The 19,303-nt window shown below is 38.7% G+C and overlaps 1 protein-coding gene across 2 annotated transcripts in view; it reads left to right on the forward strand.

Annotated features, from left to right (window-relative positions):
• The window catches only part of PREP (prolyl endopeptidase), a 124,077-nt gene that overhangs the window by 27,096 nt on the left and 77,678 nt on the right, over positions 1-19,303 (forward strand). For both annotated transcript variants that reach the window (XM_012438443.3, XM_012438444.3), the window contains 2 exons: positions 2,026-2,235; positions 6,299-6,420. In XM_012438443.3, coding sequence (XP_012293866.3) covers positions 2,026-2,235; positions 6,299-6,420 — 332 coding nt within the window. The remainder of the gene's footprint in view (positions 1-2,025; positions 2,236-6,298; positions 6,421-19,303) is intronic.

Consider the following 19,303-nt stretch of genomic DNA (forward strand, 5'->3'; position numbering starts at 1 on the left):
CTGAAGACGCAGGTTTAAAGACTAAGTTTGTCCACAGTTGCTGTACATTTCTTACTTAACTTTGCCCCTGAGTTAACCTCCTCCACAGACCATAGAGAAGATTACCCCAGGTTTGTTGTGCTATAAGCAGAGTTCCAGGGTAAGGGACTAAGTTATTCTCCAGTTCTGTGGTTTAATAATTGTAAACTCTATAATGATAACCTCCTAGATGATGTTGGCTCAGCATTTCCCCTGTAGTATCTTCTGGTTTTTTAGAAAAAAAACATAGGATTAGGTATGGCCCTCTAAAATTGAGAAATTGGAACACTAAAGTCCTCTGTAATCAGTGAGATGGGAGTTACAGAGCCCGGTTCCATCAGACCTGTGCAAAGAAAGCCCTTTTATGCAAGCACTTCTAACCATGGTTCATTCGTTCAGTGGTCTACCCTCCCCTCCCTCTGAACAGGCTGTGTATGTAAACAGTGATTCTTTATCAAACCAGTATTGAAAATAATACATCCGCCAGCTTGACAAGAATGTTCTTCCATGAATCTGAGCATTTAGTTTTAAGTGAATTTAATATACAGGTTCTGTTGAAGTAACATATCCCATAAAGGAGTTCACTTAGTTTCCACAAGGATCTATCTTGCAACCCATTCGGAGGAACAGGGTCTTAACTCCCACTCCGATAATGCGTTCTTCTAGGTGACTTCTTTATGGAATGTTTACCATGGACAAAGCCTTGATGGATGAGAAGATAAATTAGGCATGAGACCTGCCTCAAACAGTTATTGAGTTTTCTAAGAGTGGTGTTATAGGGAAGTTATCACAATAGGAGTAAACGTTCAGATTCTTTTCATAGTATATGATTTTTAAACATACATTTCAAGTCAAAAGGTTTTATTTGAATTTTTCTGAAATTTTTCTGATATATATATATATATATATAAACAATTGAAACACTCCAGTGCTATGTAGAATAAAAGGTGAATATGTTTCTTCCTCCCATCACCTTCTAGACTCTTTTCTGCATTTACATACATATGAACCTGGATACTTTATAGGACTTACAATGATTAATGAGTAGGTTCTGTGAAATGTTAAACTAATTTCCCATTAATTGAAATTTCATGTAAAAGAATAGGAAACCTCTGATAATAGTTGAGCTTAAAATTTTCAGTCCCCAGTAACATTAAGCAAACAGCCTAAGAGGATATCTCTGGTGTCAGAGTCTCCAGTAGGAGGTATTTTATCAAATACTTTACATACTTGCATATATAGATGTGTTATAATTATAAAAGCTAATATGAAACACAAGTATTTGGCAGGAAACATTCCATAGTGGTTAGAACATTCCATCAGGGCCCTAAGGATTGTATGTGGCACAACAGTCTATAGACGTGTTGCTTTTCCTTTCAGTATCTTGTGGAATGTGCATACCGGAAGCCTTCATTGCAAACCCTCAGGCTTTATTTACCTGGGCCTGTGATGGTCAGACGGTGTCAACATTAATCCTTGTGCACAAGAAATGCCCTGATAATTAGGCTGTAACAAGAGATTTTAGATAGTTTGGAAACAATCCCCCAAATTATCTAACGGCTACAATTTAGTTCTATTATATGGTATGTGCCATAATTCAGTCATTACTCTAAAAGCAGTTTCTTTTTTCTCTTTATTCCCTTTAGAGTATAAATAAAATATGACAGAAGTCCCAGATGAGCTCTGCTTTTAACTGAACTGCCTATTGAATTACAAAAATTTCAAAATGAAAGCATTTTAGTGGGCATACAATTCAATATTTCATTTTACAGACAAATTAAGACCTGGAGAGGTTAGGAAGCTTGTCTAAGGTCATAAGGGTAATTCCTGTAAGACCTGGGCTGAGCCCCCAAGATTCCTCACTACCAGATTCTTATTCCTTTTGTTGCCACATTCTACCTCCCGTGTTATGAAAGAGAATGAAAGAGAGCTTTGTCAGATGGTGTGGAGGACAGTGGAGTTGTGTTCCCATGTTTGTCATTGGGTGATTTCTCCTGTGTCCCATAGGTTATGCGTTCAGTGAAGATGGTGAATATTTTGCCTATGGTCTGAGTGCCAGTGGTTCAGACTGGGTGACGATCAAGTTCATGAAAGTTGATGGTGCCAAAGAGCTTCCAGATGTGCTTGAAAGAGTCAAGTTCAGCTGTATGGCCTGGACCCATGATGGGAAGGGAATGTTCTACAACTCATACCCGCAACAGGATGGAAAAAGTGATGGTGAGTGAAGTCTTCAGATGAAGCACATTTTTCACAAAATGAAGTCTGACTTCACATGACTGAAAAGAGATGCTAAACCCAACATAAAGGTTGTATGGTCCAGAACCATGTTTTCTCAGAGGGTGTTGTATCAGTTGGCTTTGCTGTGTAATAGACCGTACCAAAATGTAGTGGCTTAGAGTCATAACCATTTATTTTTGCTTTGAGCCTGTGGGTTGGCCAGGTAGGTCTTCTGGGCTTAGCTGAGTTCTAACGTGTATCTGTGGTCAGCTGCAGGTCAGTTGGTTCATCTTGGCTTGGCTCTTTTACATATCTGGGACCTCAGCTGGGATGACTAGCAGACTAGCCTAGGCTTGCTCACGTGGCAACTCAGTAGAATTACAAGAGGGGGAGCTGAAAGACACAGACTTCTTAATGCCTAGGCTTGCGTTGGCTAAAGCAAGTCAGAGGGCCAGCCCTTTTTCAACGGGTGGAGAAATAGATACAGGGAACTGTGGGAAATTGGGATCATTATTACAGTCAGTCATTCCCTTATAGATGTGTTATATCTCCTAAAGGGATTATGGATATGAGTTTTTAAACAAAACCAAACTATTCGATGATGTTGAGTGATTATAAAACTTTCCTACCATAGTAATCACATATTCTCCTCTGATCAGAAGTTATAGGTCACCTGTTGGTTGCCATTTATCTTGATACTTTTCTCCGTTACTTCCTGGACATACCTTTGTTGTTCTCCTCTTTAACTGCACAAAGGTCCTTTTGTGTTCAAGTGGTTCCTTCTCCTTTCCTCCTTCACTTCTAATTTTCCCAGATAGGAAGGGCTGTGTACCTTGTATCTTACTGGTACAAGCTGTCATTTTCTTCCTTTTGCTACCCCTCGTTTCTATGTGGTATGTAGCATTTTCTTGTTAGGTTAGTTGGTCTTTACAGGTGAGTTTTACAGTCTCTGTGTTAGAGATTAGGAGCTCAGGTACAGAGGCTTTGCTGGAGTGCTGGGATCTGGCAAGAAGCATAGCTACTCCAGTGTTTCTAGTGTACATGCTGTCCTCTTACCATGACTTGTATCTTTGTCATCTTTAAATATTCTTGCTCTCTTTTCTGTTTTGCCCCCAGTTGAATTGGGAATAAGGCTATAGTGCTTTTCCTCTCTTTTGGCTGTGTTTAGTTTTTTCTGCCTTTTGATTAGGCTACATCAAGACTTTTTTTTTTTAAATTCACCAGTGAATTACAAGAGAAGCTAAAAGTAGGCTTTTTATTCAAGGATGTTGGCCAAAGAAAGACATCTGTGCTCTGGAAATGAAATTAGCTGCCTAAGAGTGCCCCAGAGTTAGAAAATGTTAGTTATTGCCACGTTCTGGGAGACAGAAAAGTGTGACTGGCTAATTCATGTTAGATACAATGTTATTATGTTAACTCATAAAAAACATAAATTATTATTTACCATCAGCTTTCAGTGGCTCAAAATAATAATGATTAGTAATTGTGATAGCTTCTTCTAGCTGTAATTTTGCTGCACTCTTGTTGAGAGGGTCTCAGTACCCTCTCAGGCTATGATGAGAACCCTACAAATGAAGCTAAGCAGTTCCTACCATGTGCTTCTTACCAGTGTTCCTGAAAGCTCAATGACAGTCACTTAAGTGCCATAAAGCTTTTTTTTAACATTATGGTAGTATCTTACCTTTTTTTTTTTCCTTGCCCTGAAAGCCTGGTACATCATCATAATGAAAAAAGAAGTTCAACCTCAAAGTAGTCTCCAAAATCAACAAATAGGAGTGAATTACTTTCAGGTTGATATTCAGCTGATGCTTAACTTTTTAAAAAAATAAAGGTTAGTTTTTAGAACAGTTTTAAGTTAACAGCAAAACTGAGAAGAAAGTATAGAGACTTCTCATGTGCCTCCTGCCCCCACATATTCATAACTTCTCATCGTGAGCATCTCCCACCAGAGTGGTACATTTGTTTTTAATTGGTAAATCTACATTGACACATCATTATCACCCACGTTCATGGTTTACATTAGGGTTTGATTTTGGTGTTGTACATTCCATAGATTTGAACAAATGTATAGTGACATGTATCCAGGGTTGTAGTATCATACAGAGTAGCTTCACTGCCCTAAAAATCCTTTTTGTTCCAAGGATTCATTCCTTTCTCACCCCAATCTTTGGCAATTGCTGATCTTTTTGCTGTCTTTATAGTTTTGTCTTTTCTAGAATGTCCTGTAATTGGAATAAAACAATATGTAGCCTTTTCAGATTGGCTTTTTTTTCAGTTACTAATAACACATTTAGGTTCCCTACATGGCTTTTCACGGCTTGATGGCTCATTTCTTTTTAGTGTTGAATAATCATTGTTTGAATGTGCCACAGTGTGTCCATTCACCTACGGAAGGAACGTTCGGTTGCTTCCAAGTTTTGGCACTTATGAATAAAACTGCTATAAAAAATCTGTGTGCAGGTCTTTGTTTGGACACAAGTTTTCAACTCCTTTGGGTAAAGGAGCATGATTTGTGGGATCATGTGGTTAAGAGTCTGTTTAGTTTTGTAAGAATCCTCCAAAACTCTTCCAGAATGGCTAGGCCATTTTGCCTTCCTGCCAGCAATGGATGAGATTTCCTCTTGTTCCGCACCCTGGCCAACATGGGGTACTATCAGGGTTCTGAATTCTGGCCATTCTTATAAATGTATAGTTATATCTAATTTTTTTTTTTTTTTTTTTGAGGTGGAGTCTTGCTCTGTCACACATGCTGGAGTGCAGTAGCGTGATCTAAGCTCACTAAAACCTCTGCCTCCCGGGTTCAAGCAGTTCTCCTATTTCGGAATCTCAAGTAGCTGAGCCTACAGGTGCACACCACCACACTTAAGTAATTTTTGCATTTTTAGCAGAGACAGGGTTTCACCATGTTGGTCAGACTGGTCTCGAACTCTTGACCTCAGGTGATCCACCCGCCTTGGCCTCCCAAAGTGCTAGGATTACAGGTGTGAGCCACCATGCCCGACCATATCTGATTGTTTTAACTTACATTTCCCTAATGATATATGATATAGAGCATCTTTCCTTATGATTGTTTGCCGTCTCTGTATCTTTGGTCAGGTGTCTGTCAAGGGCTTTGGCCCAGGTTTTAATTGGGTTTTTCGTTTTCTTATTGCTGAGTTCTTTGTATATTTAGGAATTTTATAGTTTTATGTTTTACATTCAGGTCTGTGATCCATTGTGAGTTAATTTCTGTGAAGGGTTTAAGATCTTGTCTGGATTCATATTTTTGCCTGTGTATGTCTGGTTGTCCTGGTACCATTTTTAAAAAAGGCTACCTTTGATCTTTTATATTGCCTTTGCTCCCCTGTCAAAGATCAGTTAGCTGTATTAATGTGGTCTGTCTCTGGGCTCCCTCTTCTGTTCCATTGATCTGTTCGTTGTTTTGCTAATACTACATTATCTTGATCACTGTAGCTTTATAATAAATCTTCAAGTTGGGTAGTGCCAGTCCTCCAACTTTGTTCTCCTTCTATATTATGTTGGTTATCCAGTATATTTTGCCCTTGCATATAAACTTTAGAATCAGTTTGTCTATGTTTCTGTGTTTTGTTTGGGATTTCATTAATCTATAGACAAAATTGGGAAGAACCGTAGAATCAGTTTGTCTATGTTTCTGGTGTTTTGTTTGGGATTTCATTAATCTATAGACAAAAATGGGAAGAACCGATATCTTGACAATATTGAGTCTTCCTATCCATGGACATGGACTAGCTCTTCATCTATTTAGTTCTTCTACTTCTTTCATCAGAATTTTGCAGTTTTCCTTAGATAGATCTTACAGGTATTTTGTTAGATTTATACCTAAAGATTTCGTTTTTGGAGGTGCTAACATACTGTGTTTAATTTCAAAATCTACTTGTTCATTGCTGGTAGACAGGGAAGAAATTGATTTCTATATGTTAACCTTGTATCCTGCAACCAACTACTTAACTTTTTAAATGTTTCTAGCATTCTGCAATTTGGGAGGAATTGATTTTCTTAAAATTGCCAAGTGCATTTCAGTGTACATTTTTAACTCCTCCAGGTACAGAGACGTCCACCAATCTCCACCAAAAGCTCTACTACCATGTCTTGGGAACCGATCAGTCAGAAGATACTTTGTGTGCTGAGTTTCCTGATGAACCTAAATGGATGGGTGGAGCGGAGGTATTGTACAGCTGTGAAATTTTACCCTCAAAGACTGTGTTTCGTGGATGTGTGTAAAAATATTCTTATTATGTGGTGACCTTTATGGGTGGTAGAAGTCCCATGAGTGAATATTCTTTTGTTAAAAATATTGGTATTCACGTTGACTCTTAATAATGGAGGTAATAAACCTTTTAACAGCAATCTAAACCTATTCTTAATATTAAAAGTAATACTTTGAGGGTAAAAAAGTAATTTTACTTATAGTAAAAACTATAAAAGTACCTAGTAAGGTAAAACATGAATCTTTCAAAACTCACAGTCCTGCTTCTCAGAGGTGAAGATAGTAGCCTTCCACAAATTTTCTCTGTACATACAAGTGAGAATATGGGGAAAAGAAAGTGTGTGTCTTTTCTTTTTTTACACAACTGTGCTCTTTTCATACATATTATTTACTTGTTTTTACCTTAAAATAAGTATCTTTTAGACATTTTCTCATCAATATTCATACATTCCTTGGGGGTCTTGGCAGGGACCAACCTCTTGAAGTGATAGGTTTTTAAGTTACTGGCCTAGAGTTTATTCTGTATTTTAAGAATCAATTCTGAAGAAACTTAGGGATACTTGGAGTAAGACTTTGGCTCTGGTTGGTTCATTTCTGGGTACTAAGAAACATTTCTTGTTACTGAAGCATTCTGAATGTTTTGTCATGGGTGGGATGTTATTTCATTTTTAATGGGAATGAGGAATCTACTACAAACTTTTAGCTCATCAAGACACTTACCTCTTCTATTGAAAAACAATTAGCAGTTTGTTAGGAAAGGACATTCTAAATTTTAACTGTGTTCCTAGGTCTACTTCTTTGGGGAGCAAAACTGGAATCTGTGGTATTTTATTCCATGGGAATTGATCTTCTGTATTCCAGATTGTCCTTTTATTTATTTATTTGGGTTTTCTAGACCAGAAGTTGACAAAAACTACGGCCACTGGACTGGATCTGGCCTGCTGCCAGTTTTTGTAAATAAGAGGTTTTTTTGCAGCACAGCCACACCCATTATCACCTGCTTTCAAGTTGTAACTGCAGAGTTGAGTAATTACCAAAGAAGTCCATATGGCTCACAAAGCTGAAAATATGGACTGTCTCTGGATCTTTATAGAAAAAGTTTGCCAGATTTTAGTAGAATGTGTTGAAAATAAATATATAGGACATTTTATTACTCTAAAATGTGTCTGTTTTTCAAGCTTTTTCTTTCACATCTAACTTCCCATTCTACCAGCTTTTCTTGTGCAGTTACTATTGTCATTTTTCTTACAGATTTGTTTTTACTGGCTTTTCTGAGATCCATTTGGAGATTGTTTCTGCTAAATTTTCTGTCTTCTACAGCTTCTCCTTATACCTAACGCTTCTGCATACCATAGATATGAAATAGTATACATTTTTACCTTCATCTGATTGAAATACAATTAAGATAAATATGCTGCAAAAAATTAGATTATATGTATCTCTCATAAAATTGACCCTTATAATAATTTTTTACAAGCTGTACTTTAGTGAAGTGTACTTTAAGTGAACTTACAAGTTCAGTAAGTTCATTGACATTGTTGTGCAACCATTATCCTCATCGATCCCCAGAACTTTTTCATCTTACAAAATGGAAACTCCACCCTGTGAACCGTAACTGTCTGTTTCCCTGACTCCTCTCCACCCAGCACTGCCATCACCTGGCAGCCACCATTCTACTTTTGGTCCCTTTGTATTTGACTGCTCTGGGTACCTCATATACATGTCATCTTACAGTATTTGTCTTTTTGTGACTGGCTTACTTCATTAAGCCTAACATCTTCAAGCTTCAGCCATTTTGCAGCGTGTGTCAAAGTTTCCTTCCTATTTAAGGCTGAACAATATTTCAGTATATGTGTGTGCCACATTTTGTTTATCCATTCATCCTTGGACACTTGGATTGCTTTCCACAGCATTGTTATGAGTAATGCTGCTGTGAGCAGCTACTGTTTACAAATACAGTGGAAATATATCACATGCATTAAACATGTATAGTCGCTTCTACTACCTAGGCAAATGAAAAGCAAATTTAAGTAGTTTAGATGATCCTTCTGCCATTCTTTCAATAGATGCACACTCTACGTAACCTATCTGATATAATCTTTACTACTGTTTGAGAAGGAATGCATAAGAAAATAAAATACCTACCAGGGTAATTATCTTGCAAGTCCACAGTTGGAACTGCCTGCTGGGTCTATTAGGGCCACAGCTTGTATCTTCTTAACCACTATGCATGCACACTGTCTCCTTGGTCAAGAGGAAAGGGCACATAAAAATAAGAGTAATGACTTTATTTTATTTTATTTTATTTATTTATTTATTCGAGATTGAGTCTTGCTCTGTCACCTAGGCTAGAGTGCAGTGGTGCGATCTCTGCTCACTGCATCCTCTGTTTCCCAGGTTCAAGCAATTTTCCTGCTTCAGCCTCCCTAGTAGTTGGGATTGCACAGGTGTGGGTCACCACGCCATGATAATTTTTGTATTTTTAGTAGAGGCGGGGGTAATGACTTTAAAAAAGAGCAATAAATAAAGGGATGCATCTCTACTGCAGAGAAATAATAAATTAAGTTGCTTAAAAAAAACAAAAGGTAAAGGAACAATATAAAGTGAGTCCTTTATATTTAATCTTTATTGGATCAGGGCCCCATTTAGTGAATTATGCAGAGAAAGTCTATGAGAAAACTAGTGGGCTCTGTAAACAAAAAATGGGTGTAGACTTTCCTCAAGCAGTGTTCCAGCCATGTGAGTGGTCTTGTTGTGACTGGTGTTATCCCACCAGTTACCAGGGCTGATCAGGCAGGTCTGGCTGGCTAGGTGAGCTCCTTCCTTCCTCCTTTCCCAACCCAACTGTGTGTGATCTCCTTCTGAGTAAAAGGACCATCTTGCTACATGGTGGAGTACGCTTGTCACTTAAACATGAATTCTAGAGTTCTGCTGGTGCGACACCTCAGAAGCCTCAGGCCCAACCTGAATTGACAGTCCATTTCCAAGTCTTCACTCAGAAAAATCTAGATCATGAAAAAAATCTTGAGGTGTGAATTTCTTGTGTCCTTTAAAAAGTGTGATAAAGCCACGGGAGTCCAAGAAACAGGTACACTGTAGAACCAGCTGGGCCAGAAGCACCCAGGGCTGGTGGACACATTAGCACTCAGGCTATTCATCGGAAGTGAGGCAGTTTCTCAACAGGCTTTATTTAGTGATTTGCATCTTAGAGAAAAGCAATAGTCCTCTTGTTTTTTTGAGACGGAATCTCGCTCTGTCTCCCAGGCTGGAGTGCAGTGTCATGATTTTGGCTCACTGCAACCTCTGCCTCCCAAGTTCAAACAATTCTCTCCCCTCAGCTTCCCAAGTAGCTGGGATTACAGGCTTGCACCATCATGCCCGGCTAATTTTTTTATTTTTAGTGGACAGTGTTTTACCATGTTGGCCAGGCTGGTCTTGAACTCCTGACCTCAAGTGATCTGCCCACCTTGGTCTTGCAAAATGCTGGGATTACAGGTGTGAGCCACTGTGCCCAGCCATAGTCTTCTTTTCAACCATGTACCAAAGACATGTGCTGCATTTGTTGCTTTTATTTTTAAAGTACTTCCTTTTACTACAGTCATAGAACCTAGTATTTTGATAACACATTTTATAGTGTCTATGATGAGAGAGCCAGTGTTATAGCGAGGGGAGTGTATTGGAACAGAAATTTTTATTCTAGTTCTGTCTGTGGCCTTGAGCAAGTCACTTAATCTGTCCAAGTTCATTTCTTGTATTTCCTCCATGGCTTTTTCAGCTCTGAAACTGGACAGAGGATTTATCACAGCATCTCTTAGCCTCTAGGGAGAAAACTTAGCTGCTGGGTGTGAGAGAAATGGAACACGGAGCAGGATGCAGGTTTTGTGGGTGTGGGTGGAGGAACCCTCTGGGCAGAGGCTGGTTGTGCGTGTGGAGGTGTGCAGATTTCTCTGGCTCACTGCCGTCCACCTCCCCTTCGGCTGCTGCAGTCCAAGTTCACTGAGAACTTCTCTTTATTTTCCAGATGCAATCTTCTCATGACTCATCTCCTTTCTTCACAGATACCTCCTCTGCCTTCCTGCATGGACAGGTCGTTCTTGCCTTGATCAGGCAGATCTCAGGAAGTTCCAATCAGGAAGCAGCTTTAGTTTCCCCACTGTTACCTTCAGTCATGATGTGACAGTATGTCTTCCCAGGATGACTTCCTTCTACCTGGCAGAACTCCTTGCTTTTGGACACTTTTGGGTATTGGAACTGCTGTTAGAGGTTATTGCAGTCCAAAACAAAATATCACTCTCTCCAATTTACATGCTTTTGCCGTCTACCCAGCTCAAGTTTGCCAAGCCCTTCTCCTTGCATATTCATCATATTAGTTTCCCCAGTAGCCATGCAGGGAGGAGAAGTAAGAAAAGGGAAATGGGAGTTTTGCTTATTGGGAATTGTTTGTTGATCTGTCCTTTTTGGTCTTTCTTGGCTGCTTGCAATCAGGATGTGTGTCCAGATTCTAGCTCTCCTTATGCCATCCTTTTGTAGAGAGATCCCCTCAATTTTAGGAACCTCTATACTTTGCTGTTCCCTGATGTGGGTTATAAACACTCCGGCTGACCTTCTGCACAACCTGCCTGCCCCTAAAGCTTTTGCTCCCAGAAGCATTCCCTCAAGATTCAGACTTCTTTTTCCTTCCTCCACTTTTTTTTTTCCTCAGGGACCTTTCAAGATGACTTGAGGCCAGCTGTCTTCCTGTTGGTTCCTGGGGACCTCTTGACCCACAGGAAGGCTTATCCATGGGTATCTCTGTCCTGGAAGTACAGGCTGTGTTCACTGCCCTCCTTACTTACAGCCAAGGACCTCAGGCAGCCTCCCACACTCAGTTCTTCCTGCACATGTCCAGGATGCTGGAGCTTAGGAGCAGGAGCTCCCTCGTGCCCCCGGGTGTAACATGAAACAGCTGGCATTGGGCTTTGATGGGCAGAGATGCCCGTTATTTAATATTGACTTTGAGGTTTTACTTGAAAGACAGTTTCATAGCGGGATAGAAATTGTTGTGTTCTATTGGACAAAAAAACTCCCACAAAGCTCTGTTTTAAAGTGAAGTGTGAGCATTTGAGGGGTAAAAATCCTAAAGAAATCAAACATTTGCAGCACTGTTCCCAGCAGAGGGTGCTCTAGAATGAAGATTGTGAAAATGCATCATCCCTTTAGAAAGGATTAAGAAGAAAATGCCCTGCTTCTTTGTGATTATCTCGCTAAATCCTGTATTGAGAACCTAATTCTGTTATACCTAATTCTTGAAAATGTTTTTTTTTCCAAAAGTAATCCAGAATCTTAATATCTGTCACATATCTTCATAAACCATTTTTATATGTTCACCTGTGATCCCCAGTAATTAAAAACATATATATTACACATACGTTAACATATAAAGTGTGTTGGCTGCTGCTTGACTTATAGTAGGAATACAGAGAATGTTAATTTCCTTACTCTTCCCACATCCCCTGTGGAAGTTCATGCACATGAAGACCAGCAGGGTCTCACCTTCCAGAACAGACACAGGAAAGTCCAGTGGTGTTCCTGGGGGGGATCTCTGCCTCCCCTCCCCCTCGAGGGTTGTCTGTTTTTGACTTGAACCAGTAACTGCTCAGTAATCCTCTTCCTAGTTGGCATAGTCCATACATTTATTCCCCAAGCACTTAGTAAGCCCTTGCCTTGCGTCCACCACTGTTTTTCCTTTCATTAGCACTGCCTTACATGGTAATATTCACTGTGCTGATTAGCACACAGGAAAATCTCAGCAGCATGGGTGGGAAGGCAGAAAAGTCAGGAAGCCAAACTAGAGAACTGGATGTGAGTAAAGCAAGACGGCTGTGTTGCTCTTCATACATAAAACAATCCTGCAGGAGGAGTCATTTTTAGTACACATGTTGGATTTGTTGATCAGTCACTTTTCTACAGAACACTTGTTTTGCTCAGCAAAGGAAAAAATAAGACAAACAGTAGATACTTTTTCTTTTTCTCTGAGATGGGGTCTCACTCTGTCACCCAGGCTGGAGTGCAGTGCCCCAGTCTTGGCTCACTGCAAGCTCTGCCTCCTGGTTCAAGCAATTCTCATGCCTCAGCCTCCGGAATAGCTGGAATTACAGGCGCCCACCACCAAACTCAGCTAATTTTTGTATTTTTAGTAGAGACAAGGTTTCACCATGTTGGCCAGGCTGGTCTTGAACTCCTCACCTCAAATGATCCACCCATTTCAGCCTCCCAAAGTGCTGGGATTACAGGCATGAGCCACCACACCTGACCCAAACAGTAGATTCTTGAATAACCAAATTTATCAACCAAGCAAACAACCAGGTAACTTAGAAACAGTAGTGCCTGTACATGTCAAGACATACATTATTTATTTTATTTTGTATGTGTTTTGTTTTCTTAGAATTTTCCGTTTTATCTGTTTCTGGCATACCAAGCAACACATCATACAGTATTTGGATTGATTTCTTTTTTTCTTCTGTTGCTGTAGTACCACACTGTACTGGGAAAGCTGGGTAACTTTATTTGTTAAAATTATTAATGCACACTCACCTGTGCTTATGGCTCCCCTGTATGTCTGTTACTGGCATTGCCTCTTATTTTTATTACAAATCCATAAATGAGTTTCATATATGAAAAGTCATCATTGTAGGTGGTTAGTTTTAAAAGTTTTCCTAAGTGTTGGAAAAATAATATTAAAGGGATGTTTCTCTGATTCAAACTATTATGAAAGGAATTCAGAAGATTTATATAAAATAAATTTGGTAAAGTCTCCTGCTCTGAAAGTAGCATGATTAACTCTCAAAGCTATTAAGATCCGTTTTTACTCCTTTTGTTAATTTCCAGGACAATTTCAAGTGTCACTGCTTTTTAGAATACTTTTTTTTTTTACATGCAACTAATTCTTTTATTACAACATATAAAAGAAAATACCTTCCTCAATTTGAAAGTGCACGTAGATTCAAATAATAAAAAAACTTTCTTCGCCTTTTTTTTGTCAGGTTCTAAGACAAAAAAATATATATACTAAAGAAATGTCATGGCCATGAAAATTTGCTTAATACGCCACCACACTACTGGAGTTTACTTGCTCCAGCATAAAATAGCTTTTGAGTTTTTCTTTAAAAATGTTTGATGTAAGTCCACATATTCTATATATATATAAATATTAGGTTTTGTGTTCTGTTGCTTTTAAGGACAAATTACTTCATACATAGTTAAATTATTGGGAGTTTAAAACATTAAATGCTTTTCTGTTAATGGTCTCAATATGAAGAAAGGCTTGTTTATTTCAGTAATTTGGAAAGCTCAGGTATTCTTCAAATTGTTTGGTATTGAGACTGAAAGTAGCCAGATTCATTTTAATAATAATAATATAGGTTTATTGTTTAAAATATATACCCATTTTTCCAGAGAGATTGCCATATTGAGATATTAGTATCTATTTCACACTTATCCTGAAGACTTATACATATATGGTGTGTATATGTGTGTATATATGTATGTGTGTGTGTGAAGTCCTCAGATGACACAATGGTAGAGCCGATGCCCTTGTGAAATGGAGTAGCTTGATCAAGACTCTGGTCTGAGTGACTCACCATCACACCTAGGTGAGGCATTAACTGAAGACATTTTATAAAAACATTTATTTGGGACTAGATTCCCTGCAAAGTACTCTGGTTGCTACTTATTCCTCTAAATTCTGTGGTTTTGTAGGAGTTCTATTCCTGAATATGCTAAGTGTTGTGAACTCTGTGTCAGACAAGTACATGTGAACCTAACAGAGTAAAGTATAAAATACATACTCTAACAATTTGAACTATGTCTAGTGAGAGTTTTCTTGGACTGTCTTAGTGTAGCCTAGTACCACAGTATACACAAAGTAGAATTGTTAATGAATTAATGTGGCTTCTTTTATGAAACCATAAAATACAATACCCCCATACCTTATGCCCTACCTTTTGATAAATGTAAATTAGTATGATGGCTGTTACTGGGTTCCATCTTCAAAAGTGGAAGCCAGGACTTAGAGAGGTATCCCTAGGCTAGCATAAAATATGCCAAGGTAAGAAACCACTAAGATGAAAGGGAAACACTTTTTTTCTCCATTCTTCTGACCTCGCTGTCAAGAAATTTCACTGAATTTTGGTTTCTCAATGACTAGACATGAGAGAGGCTGGGAGTTCACAGATGAGCTGCCTTACAGCACTAAGCCACATTCTTAAGTGTGTACTTATTCAGCATTAAAGTTGAGATCTCGGTTTTCCATCTGTTGGCTCTTGTTCTGTTTCTAATTGATTCAGAACTCGGGCAGGGAGAAGTGAACTGTTTGTTGGGGCTTCCAGGGACACTGAGTGGAAGAACAGTAGCTGTGTGCTGTGCTGTTATACACAGTGCATATTTACAGGATATTATCGATGTCTTACATGCTGTCACAGATCAGCTTCCCTGGGAAGCAGAGTCTGAGATAGAAATTTGTGTACTGGAAGTTTGATGGTAGAGATTTCAAAATCTCTGCCTGTATGGCGAGCAAAGGCAGCAGAGGGAGAACTTGAACTGTGATGCAATCATCACAGAGGTGTCAGAAAATCCTATAGGAATCCTCAAGCTAGGTGAGCTCTTCAGCATTGTCTTAACAGGAGGGAGAGGGGTCCAGGCCTTTATAAACCTACATTAACCAGTTGTCATATGTGGATGAACCCAAAAGAATGCATGACCTTGGGAGAGGTGCGTCTTCAACTTGAGGATGAGACCTGGAGAGATTCTCATCTGAGAGCTGTCTGCTCCTAACACCCATCAGCTGGGAAATGAGGGCTTCAGCCCCAGAGTGCAGCCCACACAGCATCCACTACACATGCTGATGTCTGTCGGTGAGATACAAACTTGAGAATGAACGTATGTACTTGAGTATATGTTAGACGTAGCTCTCTGTACCAGGTAACATAAACTAGTATAACCTTTGAGTTTTAAGCACAGACAATTTCAAGAAACTAGGGGAATCCTACTTCTTAATAATCATGTAAGGGCCATCAGTTCCCCAAAGCCTTCTCAGAATTTATTTTTCCATCCAGCTTACCACCCCGTAGATGCCCCTCTCTGGCACTCCCATCATACTTTGTACTTATTGCTGTGAATGTTCTATAACATGTGGCTTTTTCTGTGTGTGTCTGTATCTGTCAGTCTGTCCTTCCCACTTGAGCATGAGTTCTTAAAGGTCCTAGCCTATTGATCTATGTGTGCCAGAGCCTGATTCAGCAGCTGGCACTTTGTAGACCCTTGATAAATACTGGTGGAATACACACCCCAGCTGTGACTGCCCTGAATAGTGGACTGCAGCAGTTGATGGCTGGTGTTAAATTGTGCCTTTGATAGGGGAGATGAGAAGCTGACTGGGGATGGGAAGTTGACCGAGATTTTTCTATTAAGATCAGCCACTTCTGGGGATAGTCTCTGTGTCCAACCTCATCCACTCTGGCACAGGAATATACTTTATCAAAAACCTTTGCCTTTGAGCTTGTGGTAGTTGGCTCTTTTGGAAAACTGGGCTGGACCACCCAGAAGATCCATTTTACAGTGACTAGTGGCATATTCAAGTACCCTTAACCAAAGCAAGCTGAGTGACTTTCCCCTTTCATTAAGAACCTCAATTCCACTCTGGGGGAAAGAAAAGTTAAATATGAGGAAACCATGCCAGGAAAAAGTAGCCAAGGCAAGGGGGAAGAGTGAACTGGAGATGAGTGCTCATCCCACCTTCAGGAGACATGCCTTTCTGCCACCCACCAGAGAAGGAGCGTGGGGGTGTGGCTTTTGGCTTTTTTTTTTTTTTTTAAATAAACTCTCAGGTTTTTGTCTGCTTATGGAAAATGAAAAGCGTAGTATCAGTGAATGACCAAATGTTATTTAGCCCATCTGTAGGATACCACGCTCTCTGTACATCTAGATTTTTTCCTGTGTCCAAATATGTTTATTAATACAGATGTTAGTATTTTCTTCTTTATTAGCATTTTCTAATTATATGTAATCAGTACTGTAAACATAATTCAACAGATGACTTTGCAGAAGTAGACTGTCAAAGTAACCTACATATTAAAAATTGACTGTAATGAAAATGGTAGAGTTTTAGCCTAGATGTCTATTGGTATTATTTGGAATGCAAGCAGTGGATTTAATATCAGCAGTGTAAATGTTTCATTTATAGTAATTTTTATAATTTTGTTTTTGTCAATGTTTTATTTACATAAATGGTAGATTTTCATGAAGTTAAGTCATTTTACTTAAGGAAGATTTGCTTAAAATAATAAAGATTTAAAATAGAAGGAAGCCATGAAAGCACAAATTTAGGAATTTGTGAATTTAGGAATTATTTCAAAATTGGTCAGGCTAATATTATTGCAGCATCTTTGAAAAAGAAAAAATCCGTGTTTGCGAATCAGATTAATTGCTTCTGGAGAGCATAATTATTCTAGCTGGGATATCTTAGCACTTAAAGGAAAAACAAAAAAAATAGTATTGTTGAACCTGAATTCAAACTGTTCCGTGAAGGACTCATGGGCTCTTGGCTTGCCTGCTTTTCTACTTTTCTTTTTTTAAAATCTGGCTTTTAGGAAAATGACTTTATTCTGTTAACAGTCACATGCCTCCCACATCAACAGGATTTTTGTCTTCCCCTTCCAATTATTTCCAAAATTTTTCTTTTAAATTGCCTTGAAATTTAAAATCAGTAGTCTGAGTGTGGGGCAGCTAAGTGTGTGTTGATTAAATTTAAGTGGAAGAAGGCATATTTCTAGTCTGTATGCTTTGGGGCAACAATTACTTACAAATGATTTTGAGACTTGAGACCTTGAGCATTTGAAAATTCAACATTGTTTCCGGTTTAACAAATTTTAGTGGCTATGGAACACCTCCGGATTGCGATGAAGAGAATTATAAGGAAGAGGACTGACTTAATTGGCATTGTAACAGCAATGTACCATGGGACTTCCTGCTTTAGATTAAGTATAAACTGCTCCAGCTATTTAGCACAGTCAGAAATGCTGAGAAAAACTCGTTAGATGTGCTTGCGACAGCTGTCATCAAAGGTTTGGTGGTGGTCTTGCCGTGAATTTTACTGCCCTACCTTTCTGATGACTGAATCACTACAACTGACTTAGCCATCGTTTATGATTGAGGTAAGGTGACTCTAAACGCTAAGCTGTGAAGAGTCTGTCTTTATTTAAAGGACGAAAGAACAAAAGCATGAAGTATTATTGATGCTGCTTTCAGTTATGTTAATAAGATTATAATTGTGAGGTTGCTGATAATCTTAGTATAGGATGGTTTAAAAATAAGGTGGAACCAAAATTCTGAACACTGCTTTGTTAGCCATGTATATTAAAAGCATAAGGATAATAAAATGGGTAATTCCCAAATCAATCAAAGGAGAAATACCATAAAAAGAGGAAAGAAAGGGAAAGCAAGATGTATAAAAGGTTCAAAATTAAAAATGTGGAAGCCGTAAGTCAACAATAAAAGTTAATTCATACAAAATACAAATTTCTAGATTGGATTTTAAAGACTAGGTTTGTTCAAATTTTGTTCATTTGTAAGAGACTTGTTTAAGACATAATGATAGATTTTTGCCTCTGGCCATGATGGTATAACTGGTACTGGACTAGTCTTCCTGCTGTACACAGCTAGAAAACTATGCAAAATAGACAAAGCAACTGTTTTCAGATACTGATCAGCAGGCCACCCCAGACTGATCCAGGAAAAAGGTAAGTCCTACAGTCAGCCAGCTTTCTTCCTGGAGGTATTTTTTGGCCTCTGTCAGAAGGAGAAGCTCAGAGTTTTATAGTCCCACTGAACTAGGATTCAAAGATTAGAAATCGGGGAGACTGAAGCCACTGGAATTTTCAGGGCAGAGTAACAAAAGGAGGGAACTATCCACTAAGAGTTTCAGAACTCTGCCTTGAGATTTCTGCCTCTGAAATTCCTTGGACTCGTCTTATGTTTTTGGCTATTAAGCAGTGTGTACACTGACTGACACTTTATAATTCAAGCTAAGAACAAATACTAGGGGGCTGTAAGCTGACAACTCCCAAAGGTTTAAAACGACTGGGAGGGAGACTTTTCGCATTCTGACCAGTCAGAGGGGAACAACTTTGAACACCCAGGGTATTCAATTAGAGAGGCCATGACTTAGCAGTAGTGCTGTATACTTTACCCAACAAAGCTTTGAAAACAAGTCTTAAATGGATCAAGCTGATCTGCCAACAAATTAACTGCTGTAAAATGTTTTACAGGCAGACCAGAAAATAAAGGAAATCCAGACAACGTTCAAAAGTCCAGAATCCAGTTAAAAAGGAAAGTCATTAGAAAAGAAGAAAATGTAACATATAGCCATGAGGAAAAATAGTCAATAGAAACCAATCTAAAAATCTGTTCCATATCCGTTAATTTTTATTGTTGACGTACGGCTTCCACATTTTTAATTTCGAACCTTATATTCATCTTGCTTTTCCTTTCTTTCCTCCTTGTATGGTATTTCTCCTTTGATTGATTTGGGAATTACTCATTTTATTATCCTTATGCTTTTAATATACATGACTAACAAAACAGTGTTCAGAATTTTGGTTCCACCTTATTTTTAAACCATCCTATATTAAGATTATCAGCAACCTTGCAATTATAATCTTATTAACATAACTGAAAGCAGCATCAATAGTACTTCATGCTTTTGTTCTCTTGTTCTTTAAATAAAGACAGACTCTTCACAGCTTAGTGTTCAGAGTCACCTTACCTCAATCATAAATGATGGCTAAGTCAGTTGTAGTGATTCAG

This window comes from Aotus nancymaae, unplaced genomic scaffold (assembly GCF_030222135.1).
Source record: "Aotus nancymaae isolate 86718 unplaced genomic scaffold, 86718_ANA_hifiasm-v0.15.2.pri h1tg000040l, whole genome shotgun sequence".
Classification (NCBI taxonomy): domain Eukaryota; kingdom Metazoa; phylum Chordata; class Mammalia; order Primates; family Aotidae; genus Aotus; species Aotus nancymaae.